Source organism: Cryptomeria japonica, chromosome 5 (assembly GCF_030272615.1).
Source record: "Cryptomeria japonica chromosome 5, Sugi_1.0, whole genome shotgun sequence".
Taxonomy (NCBI): domain Eukaryota; kingdom Viridiplantae; phylum Streptophyta; class Pinopsida; order Cupressales; family Cupressaceae; genus Cryptomeria; species Cryptomeria japonica.
In genome coordinates, this window is record NC_081409.1 from 740,292,928 (window position 1) to 740,310,100 (window position 17,173).

Here is a 17,173-nt window from a genome sequence, read left to right on the forward strand (position 1 = left end):
TAAAAATACACTTCTAAAATTAATTATTGTGTTATTAAATACAAAATAATAATCTAACATAACAATTATTCAAAATGAAATGGTATATATTAACATTATAATTATTGAAATATCATCTTTAATAATCTCAAAATATTACTTATATCTCTTCTTTACAATAATATTATAGAATATAATACATTAAATTTAGATTAAATATACCATGAAAATAATCCCAATAAAGTAAAATATAATCATAGTTTATTTTCAAGCTTAGGAGAGAAGCATCTCAAAGATAGCTCCAATTTCAAGCATAACTTTAATGAAATAATAATACCATCATGTACACCATGTACATGTTGAATATATATAAATGAAGTATGAAATTACATTTGTCAATGTCAAACCATACCAATAAAGGTTTTCTTTGTGCATTACTATCTCAAAAATTATACTACTCCATAGCATACAATGATTCCAAATATAATGGAAAATGATGGGATTATGTATATGAGCACTTGTTTGAGCTGCTTCTTCAGGTGAGCTTGGTATTCAATTGTAGCTTTGAAATAGTATTCAACAACCCACAACATAGATAGAAAAAGAAGCGCAAGTGTTGGTACAATAAATGCTGTGAATATTTCACCTCCTAATAATAGCTGATATTTTTTGAAATGCTTTTGATCTTTATGCTTCATGTTTTCATAATTTAGTGGTACTGTCACAAGGATGGTTGCACTTAAAAATGCAAGAGCTGTAGAGGCTATTGAGGTTCCCAAGCTTAGAACTGAAAAATTTGCTAACAATGATCGATTTGCTCTACGACTAACATGTAGTCGCTCATGAAATAGCCAAGAAATTACCACTGTGAGGGAAGAAAACAAAGCAAGACTATCAGAGAATAAAAATATTTGGAAAAGTGTATTTAATCCCAAAGAAGCCACTTCATTTTCTCCTTTGTTCTTGAAACCACTTGTAACTCCACCAGGTACTTGAAAGATGACTGAAAATGTAATAGAAGCAATCAATGATGCCACTAGTGTGTCCACACCCATAATTTTTCCCTCATCACCATTCCCTTGTTCTGAACCTGTTGATTTTTGAGGTTCTGAGTTGTTTATGCAACTTTGAGAAGCTCCAGCATCTTCTAATATACATTTGATCTTGTCACATCGAGGTTTGTTTTCGGATGTAACGATATCTAGTACAGTCTTTCCATCACCATTGATGGCATTCACATTTACATTGGGAAAGGACACCAAATATTCTACAAGCTGCACAAGCAACAATTAATAATCAATTCAAAGAACTTCTGACACACACAATAATAACTTACCTTCTAAAAATTAAATTTTAAAGTACAAATTATGATCTCATTTTTAGAAAATATTTTTTTAAGAAAAACTATCACAAGTGAAATATTTGTTGATAAAAACAGTCACTAATAAATATTGATAATAAGAATAAAGATAATAACAATAATCGAAAATAATGATTTTTTTTAATTAAAAACATAATAATTAAAATTAAAAATAATAATATAACTGTACAACAAAAAAAAACATTTTATAATGATACATAACTAGACATGTTTTGGAAATGAAAAAAACAATTAAATAATTGTAATTTAATTGAAATTTGATTATTCATTATAATATTAAAAATATATGATGATTATATAAGGATGATGGCATGGGCATGCCTTTGCTTCTGTAGTGTGGGCTAGGGTTACCCTAGTCACGCTGCTCCTTTCATTGTTTGTGTCTGTTATTGGGTGAAATCAGGGGCTGTGGTCTATGACGTGCTTGGGAAGATAGGCATTTGGGGGGTTTGTGATTATTTTATCGACCTTTTCTTTCTTCTTTTTGCAATTTTGTCAGCTCTAGTCTAAGCATGGCTGCTGGTGCAAACTCTCTCTTTGTGCTTATGTGGTGATTGGGGTCCTTTGTGTAGTTTTTTTTTTTCCTGGTGGGGTTTTAGCCCCATTTTATGTTTTATTTTTGTGCCCTAGGGGTTGGGATTGTGATGGAGGGAACAAATGCTTCTCCAAATCCAAGGATTTCTAATGTCATGGAGATTGTAGATTCTTCTATGCATGCAAAGGCCACAAAGAATTTGATTAAGAAGACTATGGTCAGAACTTCGTCCTTTGGGAATGGCGGACCTAGGATTAAGAAAGTGATTGGTTGTTTGGAGAGAAGCTAGGATCCTCCTATTTTAGTGATTCAATCAAAGACAGTCTTGAATGATGTTTCTTACTTGAGTAATCATGCTCTAATTTGCAAGTTCATGGGACTTTATATTTTTGTGCTAGTTTTAGAATATAATTTGGAACCCCAAAGGTGATACAAAGATAATGACAGTTGCCAACAATTACTTTCTAGTTGTTATCTTTTGCATGGTAGATAAAAACAAGGCCTTTGAAGGTGATATTTTTATAATCAAGTTGGGCTCTTCATAAAGCCCTAGCATGTGAGGTTCAACTAACAAAGGAGCTTCCCTTGAAAGTCCCTATTTGGATTCACTTGTCATAGCTTTCGCTTGAGTTTTGGAGGAGTCACATTCTCTACTTGATTGTCCTTATGCTTGGCAAGCCCATTGGTTTTGCTACACAAACTTAGGATAGAAAGGTAATTTCATTTTCCCGAATCTGTGTTGAAATTGATTTAAATAACCCTTTAGTAGATTTTATGGAAATCTATCTTGGCTCATCTTCCTCGATTCAATAGTTGGACTATGAGACACTTCCATGATAATATGATGAAACTATAAGGATCCGGTCAACTACTAAAAGGGGGGGTGAATTAGTAGATAGAAAATAATCTAAACTTTCACCAAACTTAAATTCCAACTTAGAAACAACTTGATAAATTAACTGGTTTAGTCACTGTATCAAAAACTGCAACTGCACTGTCAAACTTTACTGGTTGACCAAAACATCAATGATACAATGTAATAGATCTAAAACTCAAATACCATTTAACCACTTCACTAATATCAGTAATAGCTCATTTAAGATCATTTCCGATTATCTAAACATATCTAAGTGGATTTACCAATCATTCATATCAACCATATAAAAACACATCCACAAAATCATTCACCACTTGACACAATGATTTTTCATGTGGAAACACAAATGGGAAAAACCACGGCGGGGATGAATACCAACAAGTATTCTAAACTCTTCTGAAGTTCGCCCTGTTAGGAGCCAAGCCTTGTTAGAAGCTTATACAATAATGTCCTGTTAAGAACAGATCTAGTTAAGGACCACCCAGTTAAGGGATTGACTACAATACCCTGTTAAAGGTAACCTCGATGGAGAATTTCAAATCCAAGCTAATGGATCACCAGGTTAGAGGATTTCAACAACAAGCCTATTAAAGATTACCCGGTTAGGGGATTTAATTGTTGTAATGGTTAGAGACCAATAGGTTCTTTGTTGATCTGGTAATAGCAATACCTTGCTTAATCAGATCCTTTTCTATTACTATCTGCCTTCACAACATTATGCAGGCACACCTTCTAGTTCGACAACAATCACACTAAACCAAATTTGCCAGCACAATATTGAAACAAATCATCGACCTTATAAGCAAATACAATAGGTTAGTAACAAACACAAAACCTACAAATCTCATAGATATTACAAACATATCGGTTCAACCTTGATCGTTAGATTACATAGCAATCAACTACACATTCTTCTAGACAACTTCAACCGCTCCTGGATCACCGCACATTGGATCCTGTAGCTCATCACGCATTTGTCACTTCATACTATGTAATTGATCATTCCCAAGATAAATGGTTATCTCTACACGCCAAATCCACTTCAAAACACATCACGTGCAACATGCATACGTGGCATCTTCATCTTCGATCCCCATTTGGTCATATATCATCATAACTGATTCTCCAAGATCCATCGATTAGGGTTACCGGTTGATCACTTTGCTTCAATAATAATACCGTTTTCCTTCACTACTTTACTACCGGCTGCATTACTACGTCATTACCGGTTGCAATACATCTTCATTACCAGTTGCTATTGACATCAATGACAACACTATACTTCATCAATGCAATCTTCATGCAATGCCAACATTCCATTCAGATGCCAGCTTGTAATGAGTATGGGCATTGCAAAGGAAATACCCTCATTATAATTCGGCAAGTGGGTCGACTAATGCTCCCTCTAACTCTGTTCCCAAGGTAGATAAAGGAAAGGCTATTTTGTCTGAAGGGACTATAGATATAGAGGGCTTTATCCTTGTTAAAATTTGCAATAAGGGGAGAGGTCAGAAGAGAATTATGAAGGACAAACAAAACAATGTAATTTTTAACTGATTTGATATTTTGGATTTGATCCAGGAAGAGGGAATTTCAGTTAAGTTTTCCTCTGGTGTTAAGTTGGTGGGGGAGGCATTGGTAGATGACATAGGGGATGATCATCAAAACCTATCCTTGGAGGATCAACAAGTTGGGCAGATGGATACAAATTTACCCTCTCAAATTTTAGAAGTTCTTGAACCAAGTGGGGCTTTGCTCCTAAAAGATGATGCAACCTTGGTAGCTCCAGTCTCTCCTCTCATGAAAGCAGTTTTGGAGTCTAGGAATAACAATAGAGCTTCTTAGGCCTTGGGCCTACATCAAAAATCCACTCAAAAGGGGCCTCTAGAGAAATCTCTAAGGATTGGGTGTAAGACAAACCAAGAGAACATAAAGTTAATTGGGGATAAATTGGTGGATCTTAGTCAGTGGAGACCATTGACTCTCATTTCGCTCAACCCCATAAATGATTATTTTATCTTGGAATGTGAGGGGTATTACCAACATCCCTATACAAAAGGTTCATTTGATTAGTTCTCATTCTCTTGACATGGTCTTTATTCAAGAAACTAAATTGATAGTGGATGGTTTATTAAATAGAGCTCCTAGCATTTGGTCTTGCGACTCTTGGTAGTGTATTGGAGCCCAAGGTAGTGTGGGCTGTATGGCTTGGTTTTAGGATCCAAGGAAGGTTGCTCCTCTTTGGTGGATTTCAGGTCACTCTGTTATCTTTATGGTGGCCTCTAGTTTGAATTCAAGTGAAACTTGTCTTTTCACTAATTTTTATGCCCCTAATGATCTCTTGGGCAAGATGCAACTTTGAAATCACATTAGATTGGTTCATTCTTTGTTATCCTTTCTTCCTCGGATTATGGCTAGTGACTTCAATGTAGTTTGTAGTTTGGAGGAAAAACAAAGAAGGCTTAGTTAGGCTTAATCTTTTGGCTAACCTCCATAGTGATAATATTAATCTTTTGAATGTTATTGATGTGTAAGAAAATAGTGGCATCTTTATTGGGAACAACATGAGAAGTGGTGATGATGCAATTTCAAAGAGGCTTGATAAATTTCTTGTCTCTTTCTTTTTGGATGGGAGATAGATAGACTACTTGCTCAAAGACTTTAGATTGGAGAGGTTTTGGTCATTGGCTGATTAAGCTCTCCGTAGTTTATTTGGAGATTAAAAGAGCCCTTCTTTTATGTTTCAACTTATGTGGTTGTGGGGTATTTCTCTCCAAGATATTATGGCTGATTGGTGGTATGAAGGAAAGCCTGCTCATGGAAGGGCTATGCACTCTTTTGTTAAAATATTGCAATATGTGAAATATAAGCTCAAGACATTGAATAAGCAATGCTTTGGAAACCTTCACTTAAATAAAATGCTGGCTCAAGTTTGTTTAGACACTATCACTCGTAAGATCTAAGATCTGAGTCTTACCTTGGATTTGAGTAGAGAGGAGGCTTTGGCTATTAAGGAGTTAGGGGAATGAGAACTTTGTGAAGATATTTATAAAACAAAAGTATCATATTGATTATCTTTAGCAAGGAGATAGGAATATTGCCTTTTTTTCATAATTTTGTTAGAGCTAGAAGAAGTGGCAATCCCATTACTTCTCTTGTGACTATAGAAGGTGTTCATCTTATTTCATTGGGAGAGATTTCTCGATATGCTTCTTAGTATTTCTCTAGTTTTTTTACGGAGGACTCTTCCCTTGCATGTGAAGATGAAATCTCTATTCTGAATTGCATTCCCTCTCTGGTTTCAAATGATATGAATGAGGCTCTTATGCATCCCATCTCATTGCAAGAATTGGAAGATGTTGTGTTTCATATGAAGAAAGGTAAATCTTCAGGTCCTGATGATTTTCCTATTGACTTCTTTTAGGAATTTTGGGAAATTATAAAACTTGACCTTTTGGAGGTGGTTCAAGATTCACAACAAAATAAACAAATGTTAAGAGCTATGAATTCCACTTTTTTGGCTCTTATTCCTAAAAAAGAATGTGTGAATAGGTTGGATTTGTCCAGACGCATTTCTCTCTATATCATGGTTTATAAAATTCTCACTAAATTGAATGCAAATAGACTTAAATTGTGCCTCAAATCATTGATTTCAGATGAGTAAGGCAATTTGTTGCTAATAGATAGATTTTGGATGGGATAATGATTGTGATAGAGACCATTCATTCTATGATGTTCTCTAAGGAGAAGGCCATGTTCATCAAAATTGGCATGGCAAAGGCTTATGACAAAGCTAAATGGACTTTCTTACATAAAGTTCTTCTAGCATTTGGGTTTAGTGGTGAATGGGTGAATTGGATCATGAGTTGTGTCTCATCTCGTCCTTCTTTGTTCTTATTAATGGCGAACCTTCAGAGCTGTTCAATGCTTCTAGAGGCCTTCAACAAGGGGACCCTCTTCCTCCTTACTTGTTTATCATAATGGTTGAGGGGCTTTGTAGATTTATTATATCCCATGTTATACAAGGTCTGATTCAGGATTGGAGCTGGAGCAATAGGTTGCTTCCTTGTTATCACCTTCAGTTTGTTGATGATATTGCTTTGATGGGCAGGCATGGCCAAAATCAATGAAGCTGTTAATTTCAGGAGAAATTTGGATATTTACTTGGCTGCTTCAGGACAAAAGATTAATGAGGCTAAGTCTTATATCTTCTTCTTTAATACTCCTCATCTTATTTAGAGTAGGATTACTCAAATCCTTAGATTTCAAATTGGTTCTCTTCCTTTGGTTTATCTTGGAATCCCTCTTGGTGTGGGATATCAACATAGAGAGTAATGGCAAGACATTCTACACAAGTTTTGCAAGAAGGTTAGCTATTGGACTTGTAGATGGCTTTGTTTTACTAGAAGGGTTACCCTTTTGAAGTCGGTTGTGTAGTCTCTTTCTATTTATAGATGTTTTGTGTAGGTTGCTCCCTCTAGCTTTGTTAAAGAGTTTGATTCTCTTTCTCATCAATTTCTATGGTTTGGTAATTTTCTATCTTTGAAATGAAGCTTGGTTAGATGGGATTAACATTTAATCCTAAACATCAAATAAACTAATCATATTCACATATCTCCAAGCACCTTCAATCCAAACTCAAACTAAGTTTTAATTCTAACTATTCATCTCGAGTCAATCCTAGCCCTCAATCCATGAACCACTAACATGATCCCTTCTCCCACTAAAATTTAAATTCTAATTTCCTCTAAAAAAATTCTACCCTATTATGTGCCAGCTAAAAATATATATTTATTTTCATATCTGTGAAGTTTCAAATTAATTTCAGCAAACTATGCCAACCAACATCAAATTAGAAAACTAGTCAGTACTTGAAATGCACCAAATTAACTCAAATTTATTGCAAAAAATATTATGTTTCATTATATTAAAGTACTTCAAGTGGATTATAATAATATTCATTACATCATCTATAATAGTATCAAGTAAATTGATACAACAATCACTCAAACAATTTGAACCACTCTTGAAAAATTGCCAATGTATTGAAAGCAACCCAAATTTTCATAACTTCTATGAAAAATGCAAAAATGATCATTACATGAGAATGGGATGTTATGACATAAAAAACCACAACAATAACAAAAAAAAATCTGGGAAGGCTTCCACGTTTCTACACAAAATCGAGTGATTTATACATTTATTGATTTCAACAATAAATTGCCATATTTCACCCAAACAATAAAAAAAAGAAAAATATAGAAAATAAAATAATCGCGGATGATGAAAACAATAAGAAAATTCACTTACAAAAGAAAACACTCCTATAAAACTCAAAAAACCAAAATTGTAACTTGTGTCTGCACACAAAATCCTACATAAAAATGGTTGAACTAATCAATCTTTTGAATTTCCAATGCACTCCCTAAGTAAGAATTCTCTCTAGAATCAAAGGGGTTTCATCCTATGTCACTCAAAATTAATGATTTTTCATCCACAAGCCATATTGTCCTATATGGGTTTTCATCCACAAGCCATATTGTCCTATATGGGTTTTCATCCACATAAGAAGACTGCAAAATATAAGTTCATAAAATGAAATTTTAAGAGATAAATTGACAAAATGATCCTAAAATGTGACTTCACCTACAAATAAATAGACAAACATTTTTAATATTTCTTTCTTGAAAAAATAAAAAAAATACTATTATTATTATTTCCCTTCAAATAAGCTCACCATTTCATTTGTTGCATTATTGTTTACCAAATTTAAACAATAACTCCCCACATGCAAGCTATCATTAAAATACCAAAAAATCTACCAATAATAGGTTATCACCTCAACTAGAAGATTACCAATATCCTCATAAGAAATATCATGCCATCCCTTGGTAAAATAATTCAAATTATTAATATTAAAATAATTATTTGACTCCTTTTATAAAAGAAAGAGAAATAATAAATGATTCAGGTCCAAACAATCAATTTTATATATGATTATTCATAGTTTCCATACCTTATCCTAAGGAAACTATTTGGAATGGAATAATGTATCCTCCAAAATAAATTAATTAAAAGGGGACATCATAGAGAACTCCCTCTATAATCATCAAATCTATAAATCAAGCAATCCTTAAGACACTTTTAAGGAAAAATTTGGGAGCAACATATTGCAAGATTTGGCACCCACACTCTAATTCAACCGTCACTTGTCACTTGGAGAAATCACTTAAGGTTACCATATATTTGAGATGGTAAAATATTTAATGTTTCTTATCATTCTTGGATTCTTTTTGCAATCTAATGTGCATACTTGATATAGGATAAGATTCAGATTTTATGTTCCTATATTTAGTGCTCATATTATATCATACTTAACTCATTTTATTACATAATTTACTCAAAGTAATTGGGACATACCACTTCTTGTTTTATCAAACTATAAGTTTATACTTAGCTTCTTTAAAATGACATTGTTTCTACTAGTTACAAAACTAGCTAAAAGAGGGGCAAATTTTAGACACCTGAAATTAACCATGTGTATTTATGACATATCTAACACTATTGATATGGACGCAGATAAACTAGCTCCAAATCGGGGTTATAAAACTCATGTTATTGACTTTTTTTATTTTTTTTGAAAATTTAAAGCCACAGCTAGTTCTGCTGATCATGATCAACGATCTGTAATTTTTGAAAAATTTCGTGTTATTGACTTTTTGTGTTATTGACGTGCAGTTTTGGAGCCAGTTTAGCTACCACCCAATTGATAATCCAACATCCTATTCATAATAAAATTCTAACTATATTATCAAATAGCTAATTAAATATTAATTAAATTAAAGTAACATCTACATCCTTTTCCTCTATTTAATTAGATAATATAATTACTTGATTAATTATCCTAAAACCTAAAATCCTAGTATAATCCACCACTAATGTGACAATCGTGTCAAATCCATAATTTAAAATTTATTAAAATAAAAATATATCATCAATAAAAAATAAAATAAGAATTCAATCTTAGACATCATATCAAGTAAACTAATCCTAGTCTCTAACCATCGTTAATCCAAATTCAAAATAATTGTTAATCTTGATGCAAGAGCGTCTATGGTGTAGGGGCTATTCTCATCAACCAAAAATATGTTTTATTTTTAATTTCATATAGGTTAGTTGAATAAATATCGTAGGTCAATAATTTGAAGCAATAAGGCCAAATACTTTGATAAACATTTTGGTCACTTTCTAATGTTGCAGCCTTATTGTAGTTTGAATTCATTTTGGAGATAATTTTAAGAAAAAATATTCAAATATGCCTTTCTTTGCATGGATTATAGGTATTACAACTTGCCACAACTCACACATTTTTTGCTTTAATGATAAATATTTAAAATGAGCTCCCAACAATGGGTGGGTCTATTTTTTTCTATTTTGGGCTTCTAGTGAGTTAAGTAAGTATTGGAGTGAGCTCCTATTGTTAGACAATTGGTGGTTGAAGATGACAAGACATCATTCAGAAATTAAGGTAAGTTTCTAAGTGTTTGAACATCCTTCTCTTGTTTTGGTGTAACATGTGGGAAGGTCACCAAATATGAGGTTATGGTAACTAGTGTAGTTCTTAGCAACTACACCTTTCAATAAAATAATATTATATTTGAAATTTTTTTATCTTGGAGTTTTGGAAGGGAGGTGTGAAAGATTGAGAAAGGTGGATCTATTTGGAAGATTTGGAGAAGAAGTGTTGAAGTTGCAACTATGAGGTAGGGGAAGACCTCAAGTTTGTTTGTAAGTGAAGTTGTCATTAAACTTGATGTTTTCCATCTCCAAAAGTGTAGAAATAATTGATGTAATGTATTCCATGTTCTTGTTTGAAACTTATTGTTTCAAGTTATTTGCTGATTTTTAGTGTTTTATAAAGTTCATGATAATTTCTAGTTTAAATGTGGGTTTTTGAGATGGAAAGTCTTCCTACATTAGTGGTATCAAAGTAGGAGTATGGAGGTAGTTTACACTAGGACTTGAGGGTGGAGTGTGTAAGTTTAACTTGCAAATGTATATGCAAGTTGTAAGAGGAGCTCCTTAGGGAACTTGTTGAGAAAATATTCCTAAGTTTGTGAATAGATCGTCAAGTGTCAGGAAGTTTGCAACACATCCTAAGAGTGTGGAGGATTTTTAAACATATCGCTGAGTGAGGCAATTTACATGTGTATAACCTAAGGGTTTTGAAGATTTGTGTTGAGTCTTTGCAAGGCCTTATTAATAGAAAAGAGGAGAGCAGAGAAAAATATTGGTATGAAGTACTATTATTTTTTAACAAAGATGTATTTGTAGGTGAAGTTGTGTATGCAGGTGAAGAAGATGATTTACTATCATAGATTGCAACAATAGAGGAAGAGTGGAATGCCTTGATTGCAGGGAAAGGAGATGGTATAGTTGTATATTTTGTTTAAGGTGTGAAGGAAGAGAATGATGATTTGTATGATGTGATGGTTCATGCAAAGAAATATTTTCATGTTGTTGAAGAGTTTGTTATAGAGTTCATTTGGTGGAGATGGTCAACCTTGGGTGGGTTAAAACCCATAACGAAGAGAAACATAATTTTGAGTGGAGTAATGTTTGGAGGAGGAGATTGGGTTATTGTAGAGATAATTCCACATTAAAGAAGAGGAGTAAAGATAAGAGTTGTCAAAGGAGGAGGATTCTTATTCTGCCTAGGTTCTTGAAGAGGATAAAGAAGAAACAATTGGAGGTGTCAATTTAAGTGATGGATTTTGTTGAATATTTCTTGCAATCTTAAAGGATGGGTTTATCACTCATCTTCATTTTGTGAATCCATATTCATGAAAAATTTCTTACACTGGGTGTCTAATGTAGGAGTATCCATGGTGCCTATAGGGGCCATCCCTATCAACCAAAAATATGTTTTATTTTTAATTTGTTATATTTTAGTTGAATAAATGTTGTAAGTGAACAATTTGAAGTAATAAGCCCAAATATTTTAATAAATGTTTTGGACACTTTCTATTTTATAGCCTTATTGTAATTTAATTCAATTTGGAGGCAATTTTAAGGAAAATATTCAAATATGCATTTCTTGGCATGGATTTTGGGATTAACAACTTCCCATAACTCAAATATTCTTTCTTTTAATGATAGACATTCAAAATGGGCACCTAAGAATGAGTATTTCTAATTTTTTTCTACTTTAGAGTACTGGCAAGTTAAGTGGGTGCCATAGTTGACTCCTATTGTTAGCAAGTTGGTGGGTGGAGATGACAAGGCACTATTAAGAAATTAAGGCAAGTTTATGAGTGTGTGAACAACCCTCTCTTGTTCACATGTAGCATTTGGGAATGTTACGAAATATAAGGTTATGATAACTATTGTAGTTACTTTTAACTACACCTTTCAACAAAACAATCTCATACTTGATTTTTTCAGGTTTAGAGTTTCGGAAGTGATGGGGGAGAGATCAGGAATGATGGAGCTCTTTGGAGGATTTGGAGAAGTGTTGAAGTTGCAGTTGTGGGGTAAAGGAACACATTAAGTTTGTTTGCAAGTGAAGTTGCCATTCTATTTCATGTTTTCCATCTCCAAAAGTGTAGAAATAATTGATGTAAGGAAACTCATTGTAGCGTCCTAAAATTGCAACACTTGCAATTTCGCCTGCATTTGGGTCTTCACGATGGCGGCGCAACACGGAACCTGAATGGAGACCCCAAAACTTGCTTATGACATCAAAAATTGCATTTTTCAGCACCCTGGCCTGATCCTCCTTGCACCCTGCTGTCCCGGGAGGTAGGACCATGGCGCCCAGCGCCCTGGTCCTTCAGGACTAGGGCGCCCAGCGCCCTGGTCCCCCAGGAACATGGCGCCCAGCGCCCTAGTCCCTGGTCCTATTTTTGGGCCCGTTCTCTTTTGGGTCTCGGGTCTTTATGTTTGCAAATTGGAAAATAATATTTCCTGGTCAGCCTAAGGTCAGGAAAATCAGTCTATCAGCCCTAATTGACAAGTATATAAACTACATTTCCTCTCCCATTTTGGTAGGGGAACAAAAGGCGGAAATGATATTCAAACATTCAAGCATTCAAGCATTTCCTTCAAGCAATTGAGCATTCTAAGTCTCCATTCAAGGCTAAGTGTTGCATTCAAGACAAGGATTCAACCATTGAAGAGGAGATCACATACAACATACAACATACTACATACATTACACCTTCGCATGTAAGAATACAAACATTCTTACAACAAGGTATCAGTACTTGTTTACATTACAAACATTTAAATTTACAACATTCTCATTTCTTGGTTAATTCCAAAACTGGGGTTTGACCTAACGGCAAACCCCTCATCCCTAACCCCCCAATCGTCCTCTCTTTTCTGTGTGTAGGTTGCAGGTACGTGACTGTAATTGAAGATCTGGAATCCTTGTGCAGAGACGAACAGATCCCCCTTCGTTTCGCAGATTTTTCGGAGGACCGTGTGCACGCCGGGCGCCATCGTCCCGTCAATTTTCGCTCAAATTTGCAGAACAGCACCGTCTTGACATTTTACTGCTAATTCCAAGTCCGCAGCTTCATCCCATATCCCTATCTCTGTTTATAAGTGAATCTTTCTTGCTTCTACATGCATTCCTAGTTCAATCCTTCTATCTACATTCTTTACAAAAGAGGGTATCCTTGCTATCTTAACCCTTGAAACTCATATAGAATCCAATCTTGCATTGTGTGGGATTGGATCTTGTGGGTTTCAACCCCTCTTTTGAATGTAAAGTCTCCCCTAAGTGAAAACCATCAACCCTAGTGACTCTCCCTTCTCTCTCCTTGGGGTTGGGGAGGGGAGAACAACTAGGGTTCGATTTTTCCGCTTTACATTTTGGTGAACCTGACGTGAACATCCTCATTCTGATTATTCATGGTTAGATCTAAAAAATTTGCTTCCTTAATTACATTTCCATGTTTGATCTTTTGCAAATTTTAGAGGCTAATTGCATAAAAACCCTAAAATTTTCTTTTTAGTAATTAAACTTGTGGAATGTTTAATTGTTAATGCTTGTTTCAGATCTACCCTTCTATTGCAAATTGTCAATTCATATTTGTGCTTTAATTCTGAAAATTAAGTGGTTAAATGTCAAAACCCTAATTTTTAAAACCTTCTTGATTCAACCTTTGACTGATAATTTCACTAATCAAAACAATTCCAAATCGGTTGTAACTTTGGATTCCGCAATAAAATCACAATATCTTTCATCCCTGAAAATTTGGAAAAAAGTTACGAGGACCATGTGCACCCCGAGCGCCCTCGTCCCCGACATTTTTTCCGAAATTTCGGGAGCTAGATCTTATTGTATTTTTCTGCTAAAATCCAGAATTTTGGCTGGTTTTATCAATTCTAACACTTTCAAAATTAAAGTCAAAGTTGGTCTACCGATTGCTTGGATTGAGGCTTCTAATCATTCAAAAATTGTTGAAATTGAAATTTGTATCAAAATTGTGTTTCTTACAGTCCTAAATCTGAAAAGTGTGTTAGCATTCATTCAAAATTTCAGTGTTTTATTCAAATTTTTGCAATTTGTGACTTTTGAAATTAAGTGTTTAATTGCAACAACCTTGATTTCCATTTTCAAAATTCGAATTTTGCATGAAATCGAGTCAACTTTTAAATTTCAAAACTTGCATTGCTTTTAGCATTCCCTCTAAAATCATAAAATTCAAAATTTCAGTTTCCCCCTCTTTTTCAAAATTCAAATTTCACACTTTTCAACAATCTTGGTAGGGTTCAATTTTGAGATTGCAACTTTAATTTGGCCTATCTACAGATCATAAAATCACTCAATTTTTTCAGATTAGCTTTAAAATCATCATAACTCTCATCCCTGAAAATTTCGAAAAAAGTTGCGAGGACCGTGTGCATTCCGTTCGCCATGGTCTCGGACATTTTTTCCGAAATTTCGGGAGATTGTCTTGATTGCATTTAACAGCTTAAATCTAGGAGATTGGTTGATTTTATTGAAATTTGCTACCTCTAAAATTCAAAATCTTCTCTCTTTCTTTAGTGCATGAGTTTTACAACAATAAGCCCTATTTACACTATTCCCGTTAGACGAAGCATTAGAATTAAGTCTTTCCAAGGTGTAATTACCGAGGAGATGGAACCTAATTTGAATGGACTTTTTAACGAGGACATGGGTAATTCCTCTAATCCTCTTAATGATGAAGAAGCTCTCCATGAGGTTTCTGTAGAACAACTTTCAAAATTGGATAACCAATTTGATGATTTTCAACAATGGATGTCTCAAGAATACCCTGATAGTGAAGCTCTTTCATTAATTGAGGGTCTAAAACGTATGGTTCAAAGTGATAAGAATGGAATTGATATTTTGCGTGGTATTGCACACATTGTGGATTTGAATGTGATGCCTATGAAGAGTTGTGCTGAAACTTTAGGTTATACACAACCTCCTACTCAAGTTAATCATTCTATTCCTTTGACAACTTCTATTGCTAGTGTACCTACTTTTACCTCAAACATAATGACTACTTCAATACAAGACATTCCTCCTATGATCACTAATCATGGGGGAAATCCTTCTTCTTCAATCAACCCTCTTCCTTCATTCAATCCAACTTCTTCATTCATTCCTTCAATAAGTGTTCCTATCATATCTCCACAAATAAACTTGACGCAAGGGGGCAATTCATTTAACCATTCCATTCCTCCTTGTAGTGCTCCTCCTTTCCAATCATCTCCTATGACTAACTATCATAGCATCCCACCACCTTACTCTCTACCTTCTTTCAATAACATAACACCTCCATCACAATCTAACACGTCTAATATGAACTCTTCGACTGAAGCGACCATTAACAATCTTGCACAAACTGTCTCTTCTTTACATCAACAAATTGCCTCTATTAATCAATCTAAGTTTAGTGTGCCCACATTTGATGTTGCGAGCCCACTTTCTCTTGACATTGTTTGAGCTATTCCCCCTAAACATGTTGAAATTCCGCATTTGGAGCTTTATAATGGTAAGGGTGATCCTCTAACACATGTTAAGACCTTTCAAACAATATGCACTGATTTTGCTTATGACCAAAGGTTGCTTGCAAAACTGTTTACTAGAACATTAAGAGATAAAGCCCTACAATGGTATTGCTCGTTGACTTCTTATTCTATTACTTCTTTCGAACAACTTGCAAATGCTTTCATTCAACAATTTCAAAACAATATAAGTCCTAAAGTTACTTTGATTGATTTAATGCATTGTAAACAAGGTGTTAAAGAAAAAGTGACTGATTTCATTGGTAGATATAAGCATTTGTATGCTCAAATTTCTTTTCCAGTACCTGACAATGATATTCAAAGAATATTTATTTCTAATTTACAAAAAGATATTAGAGAAAAACTCCTGTTTTCTAAGTTTACTTCTTTCCAACAGTTGTGTGCAACTCTTCACAATTATCAACTGACTGTGAGTCAAATGGAACATGCAAATCCTATGGCTCCGAGTGATAAAGGTGATAGTAGTCAACAACCATTTGGGAAGTTTAAACCGAACAGAGAGTCCATTAAATTCAATGAAAACATCATACAACAATGTGAATGCAGCATCAGGTGTGCCTCCCATTTTTAAGTTTTTCAAGAAAGAAAGAAAGTTTACTCCTTTGAATGAATCATTGCATAGTATTATGAATAAGTTATTGGAACAAAATGTGCTTACTCTTCCTCCTATAAGGCAAATAGACCCTGCGAAGATTAATTCACCTAGGTATTTTGATAACAAATCTTTTTGTCAATTTCATCGTCAACCTGGGCATGATACTGAAAAATGTTTTGCTTTAAAAGGTAAAATTCAAGATTTGATTGATAATAATACTATCTCTATTTCTGGTGTGAATGATAAAGGCAACACATCTGTAGCTCCTCCTAACCAAAATCTTAAGATTCTTACTGATCCATTGCCTTCTCACACCTCTAATGCGATTGATACTACTGATTCCTCTGTCTCACTTGATGATCTTGTGTCTATGACTCCGAATGTGATTAACTTTGTAGAGCAGCAGAAAATCCCTAAAGAACCTTCCATCACCTTTGATTCCAGTGAAACTATCAGGGCACCTGATGGTCCTTTATATATAGTTGCAAAAGTCAAGAATACACCTTGCCGTGGAGTGCTTATTGATCCTTCTTGTATGGTTAATATCATTACTGAAGAATTTCTTTTTACTTTGCAATTGAATCAAGTGATCTATGATTAAACAAATGTGGTTGTGAAACTGTTTGATGCATTTTCTTCTCCTGCAATTGGTTCTATTACATTACCTATTGAGGTCCATAACAAATCCCTTGATGTGGACTTTGCTATTATTCCATCATCCGAACAATTTCATGTGAA

General features: G+C 34.2%; 1 protein-coding gene across 1 annotated transcript in view; it reads right to left on the reverse strand.

Moving 5' to 3' along the window:
* Positions 1-269: 269 nt before the first annotated feature.
* The window catches only part of LOC131028893 (ankyrin repeat-containing protein At5g02620), a 39,418-nt gene continuing 22,514 nt past the window's right edge, over positions 270-17,173 (reverse strand). The window contains exon 3 of the mRNA XM_057959268.2: positions 270-1,253. Within this exon, the coding sequence (XP_057815251.2) occupies positions 429-1,253 (825 nt within the window). The 3' untranslated portion in view covers positions 270-428. The remainder of the gene's footprint in view (positions 1,254-17,173) is intronic.